Below are 22,802 nucleotides of genomic sequence, written 5' to 3'. Positions count from 1 at the left end.
CATAGGTAGTGCAAGAAATCAATGACTGTTGTAATATTTTACTCTCAAGATTCATTCTGTCGGGAGAGAAATTTTTCAGAGAATAAACCAAAGCCCCACTAGAAGGCATTTTGGTGTTATAAGGGCATATTTGCAGAAGTGCAGGGAATGAAGTAGAGCGTTGCCAGAATCCGGTAGGGGCAAAAGTGTAAGGATGTGACCGTACGGGTACAATGGGACCATCTGTTTTCCATAGAATATTGCTTTTAACCCCAGGTATACAGCATGGAATAATCTCTGTGCAGCATAAAAGCTTTGGGGGTATCTATAGCAGCTGAAACTGTTGAAATAAGCCTGCTAGATAGTTAGTGGATTGATTGTTTTGCAAGTAAAATCAATTTGTAGCAGTCCACTTTTTGTAGCTCATCTCTCTGAGTTCTGAGATCAGGAGCAATTGTAGTACCTGTGGAATACTTCCCCCCACTCCCCAATCTCTAGGGTTAATTATGTACCAGGAGTTAAAGAGGCATTGCCAGGAGTAATGAGAGGAAAATGCACATCACCACAGGCAGATATTCTCAACTCAATTTCTAAATTGAATTTTTTTTTTTTTTTTTTTTTTTTTTTTTTTTTTTTTTTTTTTTTTTTTTTTACAGGCTGCAAAATACAAGCTGGCAGCTCTGCCTGTGGCAGGTGCACTCATCGGAGGAGTGGTGGGGGGTCCGATTGGCCTCCTTGCAGGCTTCAAAGTGGCAGGAATTGCAGCTGCACTTGGTGGTGGGGTGTTGGGCTTCACAGGTGGAAAACTGATACAAAGAAAGAAACAGAAAATGATGGAGAAGCTCACTTCCAGCTGTCCAGATCTCCCCAGCCAAACTGACAAAAAATGCAGTTAGAACCCCAACTTCAGTCTTATTGGCGCCAACGTGTCTATCCTAATGAGGACCTTTGCTGCTGTTGGACACTCAGTCAGTTTTGGAACATGATTATATCAAGATAGTGGCTGTAGATGTTCAAGTGGGATTGAACTGTGATAAGTGGATATATTTTGTTGTTTGCTGGAGTGTTAATGGAGATGTTAGAGATTGAGGAGCCTGGGATGAGGGTGTGTAGTGTTGTCGGGTAAAGTTTAAAGACTGCCAAGGAGCAGATTTTCTGCCTGGAAATGTGAAAATTGAGCTTACAACTCTGATAAGGACTTGAGATGTATGGACATGATGGGTTATGGAAGACTAGTTTATTCTATAACCCTGACTTGGAGACCCTAAGGTTAAGTATCTTATAAATATGTTTGTTTATCTCCCAAACATAGGAGATTATTTGGCCCATTAACAAAGAAAAGAGTGGGGAGTTTAGGAGCCTTTCTTATCAAATAAGGAAGTCGGGATCTCACGAGGGGGAACAGGTGAGCTACATGGTGGAGTCCATTTGGTGAACCTTATTGCAGTTTGGTCACCTGTATTTTCTGGTGACGGACACTAATAGTGTCAGAAAATGGAAAGAGAGGTGCAACTTCTCTTTCAGGTAACTTAATTTGTGACACTGGCTTCTTCTCTGAACTCTTTCTGTCTCTCTTTAAATAAAGAACACAGAATCTCAAGTGGTAGGAGACTATTAAGCCAGTCACTGAGCTTGCTCTGTCAGTCTGTCTCTTAACACCTCAAAGATCCAGTGGCCTCTGCCTTCCCTCCCTTGTAATTTTGAACAGTTCTTTGACTTGTGGGGTGAATTCTACCCATGTGTAATGAGGACTTTTCTCATAATCTGCTTTCTTGTACTGTCTCCCATCTCTGTTTCCTTCCAATCATCCTTACTTGTAACCTCTAGGTGAAAGAGAGAAAAAAAGGGAAGAGAAATCTCCAAATATTTCCAACATTGTTAGAGTTTGAGGTAAAAAAAATAATAATAATAAGCAGAAGGTAGGGGGGCACCAGATCATTTCTTAGGGACGTCTTACAATTTCAAGAGACTGATGTCCCTGCCACACAGGGACTCTCTGACCCTAAGTCTTTCTAGCTGGCCCTTGGAGGAGGGCTTTCTACCTCACTTCTGTTACTGCCATCCTTTTCCCCAGGCTCTGCTGTCTCCTGTGCTTTCCTTTACTTTTCACAGCTGCTGTTTCTTCCCAAGAATGGCGTTCTTGCCTGCCTTTTCTCACATTCAAGATGATAGACAAAGCCTGGTGCCAAGACTCAGTCCTCACGAAGGATTTGTGGTGCTAATCCCAACAGAGCAAGCATGGCCCAGCCTAACCTAGTGTCTGTCTTATCAAATAGCAAAGAGATTTTAAATTTGGGAGAAAAGAATTCAAAATCACAGGTAGCCTCATTCTGCACCCCCAACTCATTTGAAATAGGAAGGAACTGCCTTTTGCCTTAATTTTTACTGTTTTCTGAGAGCAGAGGAATGGGCACCTATACCACCAAATGTGTGAGCTCGGGAACCAGATTCCTCAGGTGGTTGAATGGTTTATCACTTCTCTCTTGTTGAGTTTACTCTTAATAATTTTTATTAATTCTACCTTTTACTTCTTTGTCTAATCTAAACAGACCTTTCTCTCTCCCACTTTCTTGACTGTCACTAATGAATCTTTTTTTTCCCCTTTTATTTAAATGCAAGTTAGTTAACATATAGTGTAATAATGGTTCAGGAGTAGAATTAGTGATTCATCACTTTACATCCCACTCACCAATGAATTCTAATGAAGAGAAAGCACCATTTCTTACTGTCATTCAACAACTGGAAAATATCAAGTATTGCTAACTGTTGACTTGTACCTTTAGTATAATGCCAAGAAGGAAATGCTTTGAATAAGTGTTGGATTCTAATCCAGTATTTGATATTAGATTCCTGTAAGGTTGGGATATTTGGAACTCCACCTTTTTAAATATTTTCTGATCCTCGCTGTCCCTTTAACAGAGGGTATTCAAACCAGAATGAGGATCAGAATCACCCAGGGTCCTTGTTTAAAACAAGATTGCTAAACTTCAGTCCCATAGGTACTTCTAATAATGACCAATCTGGCCTGGCCAGCCAAAATTACAAATTTAAGGTAGAGTTACATCAAGATTGAGCTGTATCATTGAGTTCTGTAATTTCTAGTATTCTGCCCTTCATTGTGGCCCAGTCTTCATCTCGACATATTACTCCCACTCTGCCAACCCGCACTTGGCTATGCGTTTTAAGCCCACCTGCTGAACAGCACCAGGGACTAGTTTTACACTGGGGCTGGAGGAGGGAGGAGGCCTGTAACTGAAGCTCACATTTCGTCTGGGGATCTCATTTATACTCCCACTGCATGTTCCTATCATATAGACCTTTGGTTTTCAGTAGTCGTCAGGATTGGAATATTACTCTAGCAGTCTTCATGTTCAGGCAAGTTACAGCCCTTTTAAAAAGTTTTACAATTTAAAATTATTTAGAAATTGTATCTAATTTCCCCATAATAGAACTTAATAGCTAACTTTTTGTAGGAATTTCTTGAAGTGTTTAATCAACCTATAAAGTGTTTAGAGGTATAAATTAGACAATATGACACAGAAACCAATCTTAAACTGAATTTAATGCCCTACAGTATCAGATTAAGTTCATCTTCTCTGTGATTCATGTCTTATTTTTACTAGATCACATTAGAAGATAAGGGGCACTTTGATTAAGTTCTTAACATTTACAGAGGTACCAACTTCCAGTTATAAAGAAGTCATGGGTGAAAAGTACAGAATGGGGGTGGGGAGAATGTACTGAGGCTCATTTGGATAAAGGCAGTGCTCCTAAAGACTGTTTTTCCTGAAGACTTTTGTGATGTAATAACTTGAGAATTTCTCTGTAGAGCAGAGACTTTGAAACTTTTTGGTTGTAACTCACAGTAAAAAATGCATTTATATCAAAACTCAGCATATGCATAATGGAGCAACATTATGTGTAGGGTACTCTGATGCTTTTTATTGTTTCAGTTTTTAAAATATGCTGGTTGCAACCTACCAAATTGATTTCATAATCTACCAATGGATTGTGACCCTTAGTTTGAAAAGAAGAAAACACCTTATGGAGGAACTGATATTTATTGAATATCTTTTGTTTTCCAGGCACTTCACTAGGCATTTTACAGGTAAGGACACTGAGTCTCAGAGATGTTACATGATTTGCAGGGGGGTATTCAGCTGTAAAAAGTTGAAGCCAGGATGTTCACTAGGTCTCTTGAACTACAAAAATTTCTATTACTCTCCTACTATGCTACTTCTGTATATAAAATTGAGGTAGGCCATTCGTCCTGCTTCAGCCAAACCCCAATTTATTCTGTAAGGCAGGCTTGCTGTGAATTTACATATGCCATTCGTTTGCAGTGGGTTTTTTTTTTCCTAATCTTTTGTCACAAAGTGTCCCACATCCTCAGAGTTTTCAATAGTGGCTGATGCAGAAGTACCCAGTGCTGAATTTGGTCCTTAGACTATGAAATTAAAAATGTTTCCATTCCACCTGCACATCCTACAAATTTTCTTGTATTCCATGGGTTAGAGCCATCTCTTAAGCAGTGCTTTTTGATATTAACAATGAACTCTACTGCAAAATCTATCATAACTCATAGAATCAAATGATTACTCTCCTTTAAAATGGTACCCTTGGGAGGCCACGCACTTACTGTAGTGATGCTAGTATTACTTAGAACATTTTTGAAACTTTTCTTTTGAAATCATCTCCAAAGACATTTTATCAAACACATAGAAAAGCCACCTCGGTGTTGATTAGTCATAAATTACACTCCCTTGTCCTTATGACCTTTCCTCTCTTCCTTTCTCAGTTTTGCTTTTCTTCTACTGGCTTAGCTCTCCTACCCACCTATTCTGGAGCTAGTAACCTAAGGATGCCCAGAAAGGGGGTGTGCTGGCCAGAGTTCCTGGAGCAAGAACTTTTAGTTTATATTGATGCTGAATGCTGCAAAGGGAGAATCCTATGAGTCCAAAAACCTTTCTCTGTGGGCTGCCTGCCTGCCTGTAAGTGTCCTACGTAGTTTGCACAGGAGTAAGGACTGAATACTGGTAATATCAATCACAGGAAGTTGAGGAAGCCTGAAATATACATAAATCATGTATAACATTTTCCTCCAGTGAAAAACAGAAACCAAACCAACCTATGCTTTGTGTTAACTTAAAACTGAAAGGTCTTTCTCAGGGCCCCCTTTGCCCTTCATTGCTGCCACTTGAAATCTGGGAGGAAGAATGATGAAAAGCTTGGGAAAAAGGTTCTCCTGTGAAATGGACATGTTCTTCTCTTGTAATCAAGCATAACATGGCTTTGGCTCTCAGGTACTTATGAATGTTAGACAATGTTCGTAAGTAGTCAGAGGAGTCCTAAAAGGTAGGAAAGCTTCCCCAGTAGCCTAAGATAATGTAAACAATTGAGGTTCTGTTTGTGTTTTTAAACAACACTTCATTTTGTTTCTAGCAAGTGGTTCTCACTATTTATATTCATTAATTTGACACCATTTTACAGAGAAACTTCTTGGGTATTATAAACAATCAGTGGCAAAATGTCCATATGTTATCCACATTGCCACCTTCGAAGAAATTATTTATTTTTGGAGATAAAAAATATTTATGTGCAAATTTAACAAAAGAAATAAATTGAATAAAAATGTAAAAAGGTGTCAGAGGCAAATGATTTACCCAAGATCAAAGCTAGTTAGCACCACAGCTAGAATTATAACCAAGGTCTAAGAAAAAAAATCCTCAAAGTAATTTAACTGAGGTTTTGTTATGTCATATTAAGTTGCCTGCTGAGGCTTATGGACTTTCAGACCAGCTTTAACATTCCAAATCAGGCAATAGCAATAGTGAAAAGGAAATTGGGTGGGGAATCAGGAGATCAGAGGCTAGTTTTGGCTTTGTCTCTTGCATAGTAAGCTTTTTCTCAGGGGTGCCTGCCTTCTTCTGCTCCAGCCAGGGATTCGCCAACCATAAACCTTAGGGGTTAGTAACTTGACACTCTGCATTCTTTATATATAGCCACTTACTGGGTCTTGTCAATTCTACTTTGAATGTTAGTTGCATCTACTTATAAATATATTCATGGTCATCACTCTAGTAAAAAACTGTATTTCCATACACCCCCTACCTCATTTTCCCCAACTTTACAGCATTCCTCACATCACTGCCACAAGAGTGAGAACTAGGTCCGTCTTCCATTTTTCTGCTGATTGTCAGTGGCTCCACTGAATACTTGATAAAGTTCAGACCCCTTAGGTTGGCATTCACAGCTTGCCATATTCCGGCCCCAGCTTTATCTCTTCAAACTCAACTACTCCCCATCTGACAATGCCACTGAGAATCAGACATTCCACAAAAATGATTTTAAAGTTTTTCTTTGAAGTTACAAACTGGCAATAAACTGTTTACATTTGTCCAGACGGAAATAATTTCTGTAATACTACATTTTACAGAACTAGGTAGCCCAAAAGTTGTTTCTTAAGGAAAACCTTTTGTCCCCCCAGAAGGAATTATATTCAGTTTCTTAATCTCCAAAACAATGTCAGTCCTGTTGACTGTGTATGTCATAGCCAAAGCGGGGGGTTTTTCTTCAGCAACATAGATACTCCAGGCTTGAATGGACCATTGTCCAGCTCCTTTGAGAAACTTGACTAATAAATATTTGAGAAAAACAACTCAAGAGTACATGTTATTCGTACATTTCTCAAGTACTTGAGATTTTCTTGTATTATGGTTAATCATTAAAAAGATGTTTACCTGGGTTTTATTAAATCTCCTAAACATAGTTTCCATTTTATTGTTAAACCCTTGATGTTAGCAAGGGTCAGCACAAGAAAAGGCCCAATGGTGAGAATTTCTACAAATTCTGTAAAGCTTACTGAATTCATTATGTTGTTGAGTGGTGCTTGTATAAGAAAACATGCAATAAAATTCATTCAACAAAGATTGGACTGAATGCCTGTTATGTGTTGAGTACCAGGGCCATATATAGAAAAATATTAGACCTGTAGAATCTACCCTTGTAAACCATTCCGGCTAATGAATTCAGATACATAAAGCAAGAAGTCACAGTAACACATGGTAAGTACCTTAAAAGAGGAATGAACAAAGTTAAGACGGAGTGATTTGCTCTGCCTGGAAACAGGAAAGGCTTGGTGGGACATGTGTTACCTGAACAGTACCTGCAGGAAAGATATGCCTGACTGAAGACAGAGTTGTGGCCTTTGAGGTGGCAGAGGAATTGCATGTACGTAAGGCTGAAAACATGAAAGAGCGTAGTGTGCTTACAGAAAACCAAGGAGTTAAATGTGAGTGATGAAGCTGGTAGGATGGAAATACGGAGAGAGTGGTATTATATGTGTTTTTAACTTAATAATTCTTTGTTTAAAGGAATCAATGGGTTGCCTTGATTCAGATCAAGACTGTTACAACCCTCAGAGTTCCTCGTTTTGCCTTCCTGGCCAGTGAAGTTGGTAATAAACCTCACCTTTGCCAGGGTTCTCAGTGTATGCAGCCTATTTGCTTTCCTTTCCCACATGCAAGAAGTGATTTGTGCTTTCTTGCCTCTCTGCTGTGAGATCCCCTGCTTCATATTGAATGCCTGCATTCTTCCTGTCCTGCTATTCATTCCATAAATATTTATTGAAAACCCACTGAGAAATAGTCACGAAATTTACCTTTTACTGTCCAAGACTTTCATGGTCCAGTTTTCCATCTCTTTTTCTTGATCACTGCAGTTCACTGGCTCCCATTTTCACTTGGGGCTAATTCTGCAATGTTCTACAACTTCATAGTTGTAAACATCTATTGTCCGTGGTTGTTGGATCTCCCCAACTAGACTGTAAGCTGCTTTCAGGGCAGGGACTCTATCACCTGCTTCTTGGAGTATTTCATGGCATGAAATACAGTGATGAGAAGGAAGAAATGATACACACACACACACCAGTAGTGACTTCCAGATGACAAATGACGGGCTCATAGTACGTGTGCTGTTCCATCTTTCAGGGATATGTATGAAAATGTGAAAAAGCCTTCTAAGACCTTTTAAACCTTTGCTCAGTACAACTTTTGTATATTAACATAGGAATGAGGGATGCAACAGAAGAAATCTGGAAAATACCTCCAGCACGTGGGAGCCATGAACTGAAAATTTCAGAATTTGGAGGTAAAGGTGTTTCTATTTTTCTAATTAAAAGTCATGACTTAGGATATAGGACCTGAATCACTGAAGAAATGGTGTAGAAAAGTTGGGTTTATCTTCTTTCTTACCGTAGGATTGATGGGGTCAGAATAGTAGGCACCCAAGGATTTATAATCTGATGGCCTAGTATTGAGACAAAGTAGAAGCAAGATTTTAATTGCTGTGAGGCAGACAGAGATTGGAATTCAAAAAGGGCAGAACTGAAGTTAAGAGGTAGGCATGTGACAGGATTTTGACCAAGGTCTCTAATACCCAAGTTCTTGTACTTTACCCACCATCTTCTCAGTGAGTTGATAGGGAAGAAAAGGAATAAAGTGCTTGGCACTTACTAATTCCCCATGGACATTAATTCCCTTTCTTTCCTCCCTAGGTTTTATTGTTCATAACAGTGGCCTGTTATTTGGGTTAGAGTGAAGGTCAACAACTTGGGACTTCTTTAGCCTTCCCTTCTTGAATCTCCCCTTCCCTGTTGATACCTTGCCTATCCTACAGGGTGGTCATGAAGATTAAAAGTATTAGCACATGTTGAGTGCCTAGAATGGAGCTTGGCTCATCATAACTGCACAAATGTTAAGTGGCAAGTGTTATTGTAATTGTTATTTTTAACCAAAGTTTAAAGGAACAGCACATGAATGAAAAAGTATCATGGACCTGTAAGAATAGTGTTAGGGAGCCACCTAAAATGAGTGGAAACTTGATGGAAATACCAGGAATTCTTAAAAGGACTTTCTAAAAAAAGAATATGGTGTGGGCACCTGGGTGGCTCAGTCAGTTGGTTAAGCGTCTGACTTCGGTTCAGGTCATGATCTCACGGTTTATGAGTTGGAGCCTCGCATCAGGCTCTGTGCTGACAGCTCAGAGCCTGGAGCCTGCTTCAGATTCTGTGTCTCCCTCTCTCTCTGCCCCTCCCCTGCTCTCTCTCAAAAATAAATACTAAAAAAAAAAAAAAAAAATGTGGCATAATGATGACAGGTGACTGGTTGGGAATAAATCTTTTTCATCTCTGATAAGAATGATATCCAAACATGATAGGGTGATGATACATCCCAGTTTACCTGGGACAGTCTTGATTTGCATCTGTTGTCGTGGTGAAATTATTACTAGTCCTTCCTTTCACACCCACATGTCCTGGTTTGGATGATAAATATACATGGTCACCCTATTAATAAAGGCAATGAAAATAAGTGCAGAGTTATTCCCTCCCTCCCCCTCAAAAAAAAAAAAAACTTTTAAAATAATTTGTTGTTTCTAGGCTTAGATTTTAAAAAACATCCTCCTAAGGTTTGTGGGAACTGTGGATGTGATTTTAAAGTACTACCAGTAATCTTGGGGGAACCAGAAAATAGAAAAGGTGCCAGACACTGAACTTAGGCAAAATTCTAAAATTTAAGAGGTAAAGTTCTATTTCAGAAGCCACAGACCAGGTAATTTACTTTATAATCTAGAAAAATTCTGAAATAGACTGTTAAGCAGTGTGTTAAATCAGAAAGTCATGCTCATTATGAAGCTAGGAAGAATTGAGAAGTCAGAATAAATGCCCTGTTCTATTTCCCTCTCTGTGTGACAGTTAGGGATGCCCTCTTGGGCAGTGGTTACGGCAAGAAAACATAGTACCAGGCTTCCAAGACTGATCTGATCCTCCCTATGGCATGTGCAACTTTACACATGGCATCAAGAGTGGCCATACAGCTTCCTATCACCCATCCCAGTAAGTAATATGAGACACAGCACAAGATAGGCAAGTACATGGTCTTTTACCTGAGTGGCCCAGACCTGGGAAACAACAGGTTAGCAATACCTAGTAATGCTTTGCTATTACAGTAAGATATTAATAGAGAAAAAGGACAGCTTCTATTAATTCTCTTGGCAGAGTCCATTCTAGTTATGATGTTTTCTTGTCCTTTGTTCATTTATTATGGAATTTGGCTTTTTTTTTTTTCATCATAGAATTACTGATCTTACAGTGCTCCAGGTTGCTGGGAATACAAAGACATGAGTTCCTGCCTTCATGGCATTCACATGGTGATAAGACAAAGGGATACATGTACTTCCAACAGTGTGTACTAGACTGGGTATTCTAAAATACATAAACAAAGGGCTGTGGGACCACAGTGGGTGAGAACTGTCCTGGGCATTGGAGGATGCATAGAAAGAATTTATTAGGCAAGGTAGGGGGGAGGAGGAGAGAAGAGGACATTTTAGAAAAGCAATTTGTAAGCTGCGCTTTTCCTCTTCCTCTCCAAAGCCTAAGGGCAGGCCAGTCCTCCCCAGTGTGCTCTGTGAAAGGGAGCTTTGACACTTCAACTAAAGGCCAGGCTTGAGCTGTCAGCATATGGATTCATGTATCTTCTCATTCTGATTCAAGTACAATTAAGTAACCTAAAAAATAACATTAAAACTGGAAAAGCTTGTTACTAGTCATCTGGATTCAGAGTAAAATGTTCACACTATGATATTTATGACAAATTGAATTAGTAACAAGTCTAAAATATAGAAATATTTTATAAATATAGTTTTATTACTTGGAAATACATACAAAAATTCAAACACAGCTAAAAAACAGTGGCCAAGCAGAGGTCCTATCCAACCTGTTTTAATGAACACATAAAACAGTTGTCATCAGCATTAAACAATTTAAGTTCTGAAACAACTTACTGTCTTCAGGGTCTGTAAATATTGGGCTTAAAAATTGACTACTGTTTTCTTATCACCTATTTAAATCTTTTCTCCAAATATAGACTATTTAAACATTTGTTTGGTTCAATGAGATGTTTTATTTAGAAAAATAGCTAAAGCCATTTAACTGTAATTATTTTGAAAACTGTAATAACTATTCATTTCCAGTCTTCTGTCACCTATACATTCTGCATGATTTCTCAAAAATCTCCAGTAGTTGCTAAAAGAAAGCACTTGTAACTTCCAGCAGCTCTTTGGGACACTGAAGTTTGGTCTTAAGAGCCCTGACATTTTTTAGTTAAGGTGGCAAGATTGTTTTTATTTCTCATTTTTGCTTTTTTGTTTATGTCATTTTAGTTTGGCCCCGCTAGCCTATATCTCATCAGAGAAAAAATAGTGAGTTATTCTGCTTTTCTTGATTATTAATCCATTAAACTCATCTATTCTTTTTGCCCCCAGGTTTTTCTCTTTTTTTTAATGGCTTCTTGGCAATTTTAGCACTTTCTGCAAATTTAAGCTCATCCTGAGATTTAATATTTCAACACTTTTATATTTCACTCTTTTTGGCCTTTATCATGCCAGTTTTTCCCTCTTTTGTATGTGACCTTTGGCAACTTCATCCTGGAGCTCTAGGAGATGCTTAGATGCCTATTCTCTATCTTCCTCTCTACGTTCATTTAACTATTTAAAAAATGTTTAGAATTTCCTCTAAAGGAAGTTTTCATCCTTTTATGGTCCCCCTCAGTACTAGACCAATTTTTGAAAAACTTGAAAAGGTAGCAGGTTGACAACAAGAAGGGACTGCTTCTAGTTTTGGTTTTGAGACTCAGCCGTTCTTTAGTCTTGGATCCTCCCCCCACCCTTCCCCAGCTGAGGAGCCTCAGGCCCAAAGTCGATTCGATAAATGTAATATCCTCTGACGCAGAGTTCAGATGGGAAGATGGGTAAGTTGTGAGTTCTAGATTCCTGCAAGTCCTCTCTGTACATCCAGCTGGTGACAAATCCCTGTGGAATCTACATGTTTGCCATCTATTAGATCTGTTCCTATCTCTGCCATCACTTAGTTCAGGCTATTCTCTCTCCTGCGGTGGCCCATTTTATTGTATCTAGACCTGCTGCCACAGTATTCCCTCTCAAACTTGAATACGAGCATACTTCTGGCTTAAAATTTGTTAGTGCATCTCTACTGCCCATAAGATCTAGTACAAACCCTTTAGCTTGGCATTCAAGGCCACGCACAATCAGCTCCCATTCTTGAACTTCCTTTCTCATTTTCTTAGCCACAGCACTCCCCCCTTCCCCACCCCATGCACTAGCCCTATGGCAAAAACTTATTTTCCCTAATGCATTTTGGTGTTTTGCTTTTTTTTTTTTCCTTTTAAATAAAATTGGGCACCAAGTCCTGATGAATGTTCAGCCCTTAAGGGGTACAAAACTTATCCAACATCACTTTGCATCTCCCTCATTCAATAGACATTTGAGTCCCAATACGCATAAAAGGTAAATAATGCAGCCTCAAATCTTTTTTAACAGCCATTCAGTTATATTCGATCACACTGAACATGTGTTCCTTGAGGCCTTTCTCCTAAAAACTACTCTCAAGTCAGCTCTCTGCAATCCAATATTTGAGTGTTATCTTTTATTTACAATATTTTTAAAGCTAATTACAGGATTATAAATTTATTCCAGTTAGCTGCATATGCTGCTTTCGGTGTTGTGTGCTGCCTTGTTGAATGTTTATGAATTTTCATTCTCACTGCCTTAGATTTGGTCTGTTCTCTGACCTGAAGGCTACAAATTTGATTTCAAAGGTACTGATTAAAAGCAAGGAATTGAACAGAACTAAGACCCAACCTTGAGGAAGCTCTGTCCTGCTTTTCTAGTTAACAACCTGGTAAGATATACTAAACATGCCCCTTATCAGCTTATTAACATTTACTATTCTGAATGAAATGATGGATAAGTCATGCATAACTAGGAATTCTAGGCTTTTTTAAAATAACAATCATTAAATATGCATTATAAATATTCAGTTTATTTTAAAAGAATTGGAAGATATTACATATATTACACACTACATATAATGGCACATGTCAGCCTTGTAAGCTTAAAAATAATCTTTCCCCAAACTGGGATTGACTTAGACTCCAAGTATAAAATGACTCTTGGCCTATAGCACCAACCCAGGCCCAGAGGAAAGCCAATTTTGAACCTGTCTGTCCTCTGGCATTGGGCTTCCTGATATGACACTGAGGGGCCTCTCCCTCTGGTTTTGTTCCCTAGCAGTATTGAGGCCTGGCACAGGGACCCATTTGACTATACACTGCAGGCCTGGGAAATCAGAGAATCTAGAGTGGGGAGGTCCTCTAACAATTTTACAATGGAAAAAATTAAAAACATATGTGCCTTATTGTCTTTGTTTTTGATTTATACATCCAGAACAAGACTCTACAAGATAGAAGGTGGTTAGAATTATTGAAGTACAATTTCTCTGCTGGTTTTTGTCTTTGGAAATGAACATGTCACGATAGGAGGAGCCTTAAAAGGGATCTGGTTCAACAGTGGTAACCTGCCTGCTCCACCAGTAGCTCAGATTTAGGTATAATTCAAAGTTTTAAATGCCATCCATATGCCATTTTGTTAGACAAACACATAGAAATTTAATAACACTTTTCATTTTCTTTTTCTTAATTTGTAAGGACAGTTCCTGCCAAATGTTCTGGCTTATGGCTCTCCTCCTCTTCATAGTATGTTTAAGTTACATATTAAGAATCCAAAAAATACCACTATGGAATTTTCATAAGCAATATCCGACCAATCAGTAAAACACAGTACACAGTGTGAAAATTTTCATTTATTCCCCTCCCCGTATCCAGAATATAGACCCTCTTAGCTTTGAGAAATGTGATAATGAAATACCAACAGAACTGATCATATGTAAAGAAAAGCACATACCACACAGGAAACATCCCTAAGTCCTCCCTAACCTAGTAGTGCGAGTTCACGGTATGTTTCTGGCGATGTCACCTTTCACTTGATTTATAAAAATTTTACAGGACAGATTTAAAGCAAAGATAGGCCTCTGGTTTTTATTTTTATTATTTTTTTTTATCCCTAACAGATTTTTAAAAAGAGGCTATATTAAATGACAATGCATTTTGAGTCAGGGGGAGGAAAAAAAAATTAAAAACCCAAAACTTCTTTCAGTTTATTCAAAATAAAAATACACATAGAATTATGAAAATATAGGTTTACTATTTCCACCACGTAAGTTGATGCTGCTGTTTGAAAGGCTTGCAAATCGTTTTTCAAGTTTTTAAAGCTCATCTCGATCCCTCAATAAAGTATACCTATATTCGCTGGGTGCTAATTTCTGGAAGGAGCTCTCAGGTGGACTGCTTGCTACATCTTGGACTTGCTACAAGAGAAAGAATAAAACATTTTATAGCAATATATTTTATGGAATTACACTATTTTAATAAGAGTAGATGAATGGTAGTTGTTTTATAATTATTTGCTCAATAATCCCTATGTACCAAAGACCAGAGTTAAGCTTGAAATCTTACTTTCCCCATTTCAAATGCCCTTACTCATCAGATTCCCCAGGGCAAGGGTGCCACACAGCCCTTAACTGTGGACCTGTTGACAGTTCTTGGGGTGTACTGGAAGGAAACACAATACCTGCCACCACGGGGCTTTCCTAGAATATTCTGGAGAGGCTGCACAGCTGTGACTATGTCCCAAACCCTTCTGTCCTACAAATGACCACTAAGAGGATTAAAGGCACCCACTCTGTTCATAGAGCTTTTAACAATTACCTGGATGCCAGAAATTAGTTGCCATAAGAAGGAAAATACTCCATACTTGTGCACCAACAGTAGACAAAAATACACAGTGGAACTGTAAATGTGACATCTAAGAATTTCAGATATCTAAGACTATCCTTTATCTCCACATTATGAGCTCCTCAAGAACAAACATGTAGTCCTTGTTTTAATATCCCCTGTAGTTAACAGAGGCACATAATGCCTGTGTTACACACTCTGGATACTGACTCATTCCCGTTAAATTGGGAAAGCAACATCTGCAAAGTTCCCATTTTATTTTGTCATGTTCCCCTTCTCCAATACTTTTTATTTATATTTTTACTGAGATATATGTTTGGTTTAAGCCATACTTATATTACTATAAAATGTAGGTTCACTGTCTAATGGAGAAGTATACAATAATGGTAAGTAACATCTTTTCCTAATCTGATAAAATATTAAGCAGGCTTACTTTCCTGAGGAAAATAATTGCCTTTGGGTTATTGCCAACAAACCGTTTGCTTCTACAGTTGTTTAATTATCAAAATAAAATCTGACCTCAGACTTCAAGGAAAAAGCATATCATTGGATTCTTCCAGGGAACTCTTGACACTGAACGTAATTTGACTCTTTAAGAAAAATTGACTTAGCTTTTATTTTTCTATGTGGAGGTTCCTTGGGCAAAATAGTGAAGTTCTGGGCATATGAAATGTGAGTTTTGTTATGTATCATTGTGGTAATAGGATATAAATCAATAATGAATCAAAAATGCAATTTTAGGGGTGGTTAACAAAGCAGAAACATAGAAATAGTCAAATTTTCACAATAAAAAGCAAATAAATTTTCATAAATAGCTGTGAAGCATTCTAAATCTCAAATGAAAAGCTGCATTAAACCTTAAGTTTTGAGCAATTATGAATAGTATATTGGTGAGGGTGCTTAGGATGGTTTAGCAAGAATACCAAATCATTATTTTCTTTGTATTGTGGTCAATCTCCTGGCCACAGAGGAAGACTTAACCAGTTAATGGAATCCCCTGATTTCTTCACTGATCCACCTGCTCCCAATTCTTACCTCCAACTTCTGTATTTGAAGCCAACTGTATTTAACCCTTTTACTCCTATTCCATAAAGGAGGTACTCTAGACCACTTTACCAAGAAATTATATTGTACCATTCTTGCAATTTTTCTTTTTTTTAAGTTTTTTTAAGTTTTTTTTTTTTAAATATATGAAATTTATTGTCAAATTGGTTTCCATACAACACCCAGTGCTCATCCCAAAAGATGCCCTCTTCAATACCCATCACCTACCCTCCCCTCCCTCCCACCCGCCATCAGCCCTCAGTTTGTTCTCAGTTTTTAAGAGTCTCTTATGCTTTGGCTCTCTCCCACTGTAACCTCTCTTTTTTTTTTTTTTTTTTTTCCTTCCCCTCCCCCATGAATTCCTGTTAAGTTTCTCAGGATCCACATAAGAGTGAAAACATATGGTATCTGTCTTTCTCTGTATGGGTTATTTCACTTAGCATAACACTCTCCAGTTCCGTCCACGTTGCAACTTTTCTGAAGTTTCACAATTTTAAAAATTAATTTTGAAAGGAATATAATTTATATATTATCTACAGTCTGTTCAGAATTTCTTTATAAAGATTTTCAGAAGCACACACTCAAGCCTGTGCAAGAGGGTTAGTTCCTCTTCAAGGCTAACTGAAAAAGAAAAAAAGAGTTCCTACTGAGAAACAAGAGTCCTACCTGTCCTGGGGCAATATCGGTTGGATCTGGACCATGATGGAATTCTCTGTGCAATTTTCCAGAATGTAAGTCAAATACAAACTGCTTGAGTTTTCCAGGAATTCTAAAACCAACGTAAAATAAAAATTTAGCTTAAACTGTTAAAATGGACTTACCTATATTTTACCAACTTCCCCATTTTTTATTTAAATTTTACCTACAACCCCATCATTTTACCATAACTATCAGAAGCCAGGTATACTGCAAACATTTTTATACAGTGTAATCATGAAATATGGGTACTCTGTTTTGTGTTCTAATTCTTGTACTTGTTTCACAGAAATTTCCCGACGCTTATTTTAACAGATGCATTAGTCTATCAAGATGCTGTCCTAAAACTTACTTAACCATCCCTTATTGTTGGACATTTATATATTTTCCTTAATCTATGTAACTAAAAAAGCTCATGTTCTGCAGAATCACTAAAAATAACAACTCTTAAGGGAAAAATAGTGTTAGGTGCTAACCACTTACAACTACGTAGTTTTGTATTGGGGCGCCTGGGTGGCTCAGTTAGTTAAGTGTCTGACTCTTGATTTCGGTTCAGGTCATGATCTCACAGTGGTGACATAGAGGCTGGCATTATTGGACTGGGCATGGAGCCTCCTTACGCTTAGGATGCTCTCTCTCCCTCCCTCTGCCCCTTCCCGTCCCCTGCCCAATCCAGAGAGTATGCTCTCCCTCAAAAAGAAAAAAGAAAATTACTAGCACTGTTCAGCCTCTATCACTGTGTCGGCCAGGTGGATCCTCTGTAGCTTTAACCTGGAACTTATAAGTCCTTTTTTGAGATATTAACTGAGTCCTTGAAGGCATTCACTGCCAGTAGAACCAACTTTATCAAAATAATCTAAATCAGGGTATAGTTTTTTCGAGTTTTTTTTTTTCCTTAAGCACAAAGGAAAATCTCACAACTTCTTCAACCACACCAGCAGCTTCACTGGATAGCTTAACATTGTGAAAAGCAAAGTACTTCTCAAGGTCATAAAACTGTCCCCTCTCCTCTTTTTGGGTTGGGCGGACGTCTTTGTATACCACTAAAACATTATATTTAATGGTAAAAAAAAAATTAAAAAAATTAAAAAAAACTTTGATGGCTTCAAAACATTCTGAGGAAAATGATGTGAACACAACTTACTTATATTAACATCCTTTTCCTAATTACCAGTCACGTTATAAGCAAATTTGCAGTACAAAAACATGCATTGTAGCAAAACAGATTACAAGGCTAAGCAGATTCATGTATCCACCTTTTTCCTGTTTTTAAAAATTTTTTAAAAGACACGGAGACAGCGTGGAGAGGGGGAGAGGGGAGGTGAGAAGGGGGGAGAGAGAGAGAATCCCAAGCAGGCCCTGCACTGTTGGCACAGAGCCTGATGTGGGGCCTGAACTCATGAAACCACAAGATCATGACCTAAGCCGAAACCGAGAGTCAGAGGCTTAACCGATTGAGCCATCCAGGCGCCCCTACCCTTTTCCTTTGTAATTATTTCCTTGGGTTGTAGCAAATAAAGCAGGAATACAGATCTTCCTTGACTTACAAGGGGGATACAGCACAATAAACCTATCCTAAATTGAAAAATCCTTAATGGAGAACACATTTAATATACCCAGCCTACCTTAAATGTGTTCAGAACACTTAAATTACCCTACTTGAGCAAAATCATCTAACACAAAGCCTATTTTGTACCAAAGTATTTAAATCTCATATAACTTATTGAATTCTATACTGAAAGTGATAAACAATGGTTGTATGGGTACAGAATGTCTGTAAGTGTGTCAGTTGTTGACATCTGGGATCACGAGGCTTACTGGGAAGTGTAGCTCACTGCTGATCGCCAGCACCGTTAAGAGTATCTTAGTGCAGATCGCTAGCCTGAGAAAAGACCAAATTCAAAGTACACTTTCTACTTAATGTACTGATTTTGCACCACCGTAACGCAAAAAACCAAGTCAAACCATCATAAGTTGAGGACAATCTGTTGAGTTAATAAGAACTTTTGATAAAGTGTAGGCAAATTATACCTACAAAACATCAGTTTTTGCTACTTGCCTACCTGCTTTTTGAAGGCTTGCCAATGTGTTTTTTTTATTAAAATTTGTTTTGCTACTTTGACAAATAAAAGACACCTACATTTTAATTTCTATCTTTTCAGAAATTAAGCATTTTCCTTGTTTTCATTAATATTTCTCCTTATATGAATTGTCAGTCTTTTACTGAAATATTGGTGTTTTAAAAATTCATTACATATTTTAAACAGAAACCTTTCTTCATATCCCTTACAAGAATTGCAGTGCAGGTCCATAAACACTTTACTTCAGTAGAATTGACTCACTTTTTAAATCACAATTTTTTGGTAGCCAAGAATAGCTGCTAGTTTCTTTTTATCCTCTCCTTAGGTCCTGCAAGTGTTGTTTCTTCCCTTCAATAACTCCCACTGAGATGTACCAACCAATAACTTCATTGTACCCCCGTTTTGGCTCCCCACTAGCTCCAATGCAACAGAGACCAGCAGGTGTCAAATGCACAGTTTACAAATACAAATGACTGTCAGGTAGCTGTATTGACAGAATGCCTCTGAAAGGTTCTCTGGTGCTGAAGAAATTGCACAGGTGCTAAAGATAAACACTGAGAGGAGATCAATTTAAATTTAATATGACATCATCTACTATGCTGTCATGCACAGCAAAGTGCTAAAATATATCCATTCAAATCAAAGAATCACAAATGGTCTCTAATGTTTAAGACAAAACCCCGTTAAGTTTGTTATTTTATAAAGTCCAAAGATGATCGCAACCAATACAATGTGACTAGCTTCTGCTCATCAAAAAATAATTTATAATTAAATCTTAAATATAACAAATTCATAGAGAACACTCAAAACAGATTTTTTCCTAACTTGATTCCCCTTGTCAACAGATGAGAGAAAGAATTGTGAGCAAAAGGCAAAGACAAGGGAGATACGATGAACCTGAACTGATGTGGGAGGAAAAAAAGATTACAAAAGAGCTCTTATCTAGCTTGTGGCTAGAAACTATCCACCATTATTAAGTAAGAAACACTGAATCAACAGTATATTGTTAAGAAAACAGACATGGTTATGTGCTAAAAAGGAAAATAAACGGATTCTTGCCATAATAAATTCAATTATATTTTCACACTTTAGGGTACAGTTTTTCTAATTAGAACACCTAAGTGTTTCTTTCCCACCTTCCAAACAGTTTTCTGTTTGTTTTCAATTTTTATTTTTCGGTGATGCAAAATTTAGAAACTGGGAAATGCACAAATGGTATCACTAAATGAACTTTGACATATGTATCACAGTGAGAAGCATTTTTATTTTTTAAAACCTTACATACAGTAGAATTCACTCTTCTAGGCTTACAGTTCTATGAGTTTTAACATATGCATATAGCATCTAGTTACTATCTCCACAAATAGGATACATAACAATTCCAACATGCTTTTTTTGGTCAGACCTTCCACTTCCCCCTAACTCCTGCCAACCACTGATCTGTTCTCTGTTCCTATAATTTGCCTTTTCTGAAATGTCTTGTACTTGGAATCATGCAGCATGTAACCATGAGACTGGCTTCTTTTATTTAGCTTACTTCTTTTGAGATTCCTCCATTCTGTTGCATGTATACAACTATTTGTTCCTTTATTGAATATCTACTCCAATGAGTGGATATACCATACTTAGTCATCCTTTTACCCACTGAAGAGCATTTGGGTTCTTTCAAGATTTGGGTTATTCTGAACAATGCTACTACAAACATTTGTACACAGGTTTTTGTGTGAACGGGAGTTTGTTTCTCCAGGAAAAATACTGGTATATTACATGCAAGGTGTAAAATGTTTACTTTTTAAAAAAAAACTGCCTAATTGTCCAGTGTCCTAACTGCAATGTGTAAGAGTTCGCTTGCTCCAGGGGCACCCGGGTGGCTCAGCTGGTTAAGTGTCCAATTCTAATTCTGGCTCTCAGGTCATGATCTTAAGGTTCATGAGATCGAGCCCTGCCTTGGGCTCTGCTCTCCCCAATCGTCAAGCCTGCTTGGGACCCACTGTCTCTCCCTCTCTCTCTGCAGCATCATCCCCCCACCTCGCATGCACGCTCTCTCTCAAAGTAAACATTTTTTTGAGTTCCACCTGCTCCATATCCTCACAAACATCTGGTATATTAGTATTTAAATTCAGCCATTCTAAAAAATGTGTCATAGGATCTCAATGTGGTTTTAATTTCCAGTTCTCTAATGGATAATGGTGTTGAGCACCTCTTCATGTGCTTATTTGCCATTTGTTTACCTTCTTTACATTCAAACAATATCCTTTATGGAGCAAAAGTGTTTAATTTGATGAAAGCCAATTTATGAATTTTTTTGGTGGGGGGCATGGTGCTTTGGATGTACTAAGAGCTCTTTATCTAACCTTAGGACAGAAAGAGTTTCTTCTACATTTACTTCTAAGAGTTCCATCGTTTTACCTTTCACATTCAGGTCTACAATCAATTCTGAGTTAATTTTTTTAAAGTTTATTATTTATTTTGAGAGAGAGAGAAAAAGAGAGAGAGGAGGGGCAGAGATAGAGAATCCCAAGCAGGCTTCATGCTGTCTGTGCAGAGCCTGATGCAGGGCTTGATCTCACCAATCATGAGATTATGACCTGAGCTGAAATCAAGAGGCGGACACTTAACTGACTGAACTACCCAGGTGTCCCTGAGTTAATTTTTTTATAGAAGTTATTTTTTTATGGTATGAAGACGTTCAGGTGGGACAGCACCATTTATTGAAAAGATTAGCCTTTCCACTAAATTATCTTTGCATCTTAAAGAAAATTACTGTGTGCCTATTTCTAGACTCTCCATTCTATTCTACAGCAATACATGCCTATTTTTTTCACCAATATGAGGCTGTTTTAAATATTTTAGCTATATAGTAATTAGGTCTCAAAGTCGGGTATTTTGAGTCCTTTAGCTTTGTTTCTTTTTGAATTTTGTTTCAGTTATTCTCATTTTAGCTTTCGATGTAAATTTTGGAATCAGCTACATCTATAAAAAAATCTAGTTAGATTTTGATTGAAATTGCATTAAATCCATAGGTCAATTTGAGGAGAATTCACATCTAAACAGTATTAAGTCTTCCAATCCACACAGTATTTCTTCATTTATTTTGGTCATCTTTGATTTTTTTTATCAGTGTTTTGTAGTTTTCAGCAAACAGATCCTACATATATTTTGCTAGGCGTATATTTAGGCAGTTTTTATTTTTATTTTGTTTTTTTGCTTTTGGAGCTATTATGAATGGTACTTTAAAACGTTTTGTGATTTCCTAATGTTCATTGTTAACATATATATAGAAATAAAAGTGATTTTTTAAAAGGTGACTTTGTGTCCTGCTGAAATCATCCATTAGTTCTAGGAGCTTTCTTGTACATATATTGGGCATTTCTACATAGATAATCATGTCATCTACGAAGAAAGTTTCTTTCTAGTCCAAACATCTCATGTTTATTTTTTGGTATATGGAACTTGCTAGGACTTCTAGTACCATACTAAATACAACTGGTGAGAATGGACATCTTTATCAAAGACAATAAAATACTTCAGAATAAATTTAGCCAAGGAGGGAAAATATCTGTATATTTAAAACTATACAACACTGATGGAAGAAGACACAAATAAATGGAAAGATATCCTGAATTCATAGGTTGGAAGAATTAATATTGTTAAAATGTCCATACTATCTACAGAAATCTACATATTCAGTGCAATCCCTATCAAAATTCCAATGGCATTTTTCATAGAAACAGAAAAAAACCCTAAAATTCATATGGAATCACAAAGGACCCTATATAGCCAAAGCAAAATCAATCTCAAGCAAGAAGAAAAAAGATGAAGGCATCACTGTTATTTAAAAAAAAAAAAAAAACAACACAATTTTAACGTTTATTTTTAAGAGAGCACAACCAGGGGAGAGGGCAGATAGGGAGACCCAGGATCCAAAGCAGGCTCCAGGCTCTGAGCTGTCAGCACAGAGCCCAACATGGGGCTCAAACCCATGAACCGTGAGATTGTGACCTAAGCCAGAGTTGGAAGCTTAACCAACTGAGCCACCCATGCGCCCCAGGAATTTTTTTAATTTTTCTTTTTTTTTTTTTACATTTATTTATTTTTGACAGAGCAAGAGAGAGCACACAAGTGGGGGAGGCGCAGAGAGAGAAGGAGACACAGAATCCAAAGCAGGCTCCAGGCTCCAAGCTGTCAGCACAGAGCCTGACATGGGGCTTGAATTCACAAACCACGAGATCATGACCTGGGCTGAAGTCGGACGCTCAACCGACTGAGCCACCCAGGCGCCCCTCCAGGAATTTTT

At 37.7% G+C, this 22,802-nt stretch overlaps 2 protein-coding genes and 1 long non-coding RNA gene across 4 annotated transcripts in view; 2 read left to right on the top strand and 1 right to left on the bottom strand.

Annotated features, from left to right (window-relative positions):
- STX17 (syntaxin 17) overlaps positions 1–6,906 on the top strand; it is a 74,014-nt gene extending 67,108 nt beyond the window's left edge. For both annotated transcript variants that reach the window (XM_058694771.1, XM_058694773.1), the window contains exon 8: positions 636–6,906. In XM_058694771.1, the coding sequence (XP_058550754.1) occupies positions 636–875 (240 nt within the window). In that variant the 3' untranslated portion in view covers positions 876–6,906. The remainder of the gene's footprint in view (positions 1–635) is intronic.
- Positions 6,907–8,133: 1,227 nt separating this feature from the next.
- LOC131491606 (uncharacterized) lies at positions 8,134–14,199 on the top strand. Its single transcript, XR_009251542.1, has 2 exons — positions 8,134–8,732; positions 9,731–14,199. It is a non-coding gene; the product is annotated as an uncharacterized LOC131491606 (long non-coding RNA).
- Positions 12,855–22,802, bottom strand: part of ERP44 (endoplasmic reticulum protein 44) — a 97,083-nt gene continuing 87,135 nt past the window's right edge. Inside the window, exons 11-12 of the mRNA XM_058694770.1 lie at positions 16,395–16,497; positions 12,855–14,257 (exon numbers count right to left, since the gene is read on the bottom strand). Coding sequence (XP_058550753.1) covers positions 14,156–14,257; positions 16,395–16,497 — 205 coding nt within the window. The 3' untranslated portion in view covers positions 12,855–14,155. The remainder of the gene's footprint in view (positions 14,258–16,394; positions 16,498–22,802) is intronic.

Source organism: Neofelis nebulosa, chromosome 12 (genome assembly GCF_028018385.1).
Source record: "Neofelis nebulosa isolate mNeoNeb1 chromosome 12, mNeoNeb1.pri, whole genome shotgun sequence".
Taxonomy (NCBI): domain Eukaryota; kingdom Metazoa; phylum Chordata; class Mammalia; order Carnivora; family Felidae; genus Neofelis; species Neofelis nebulosa.
This window is presented reverse-complemented; position numbering and strand designations above follow the sequence as displayed.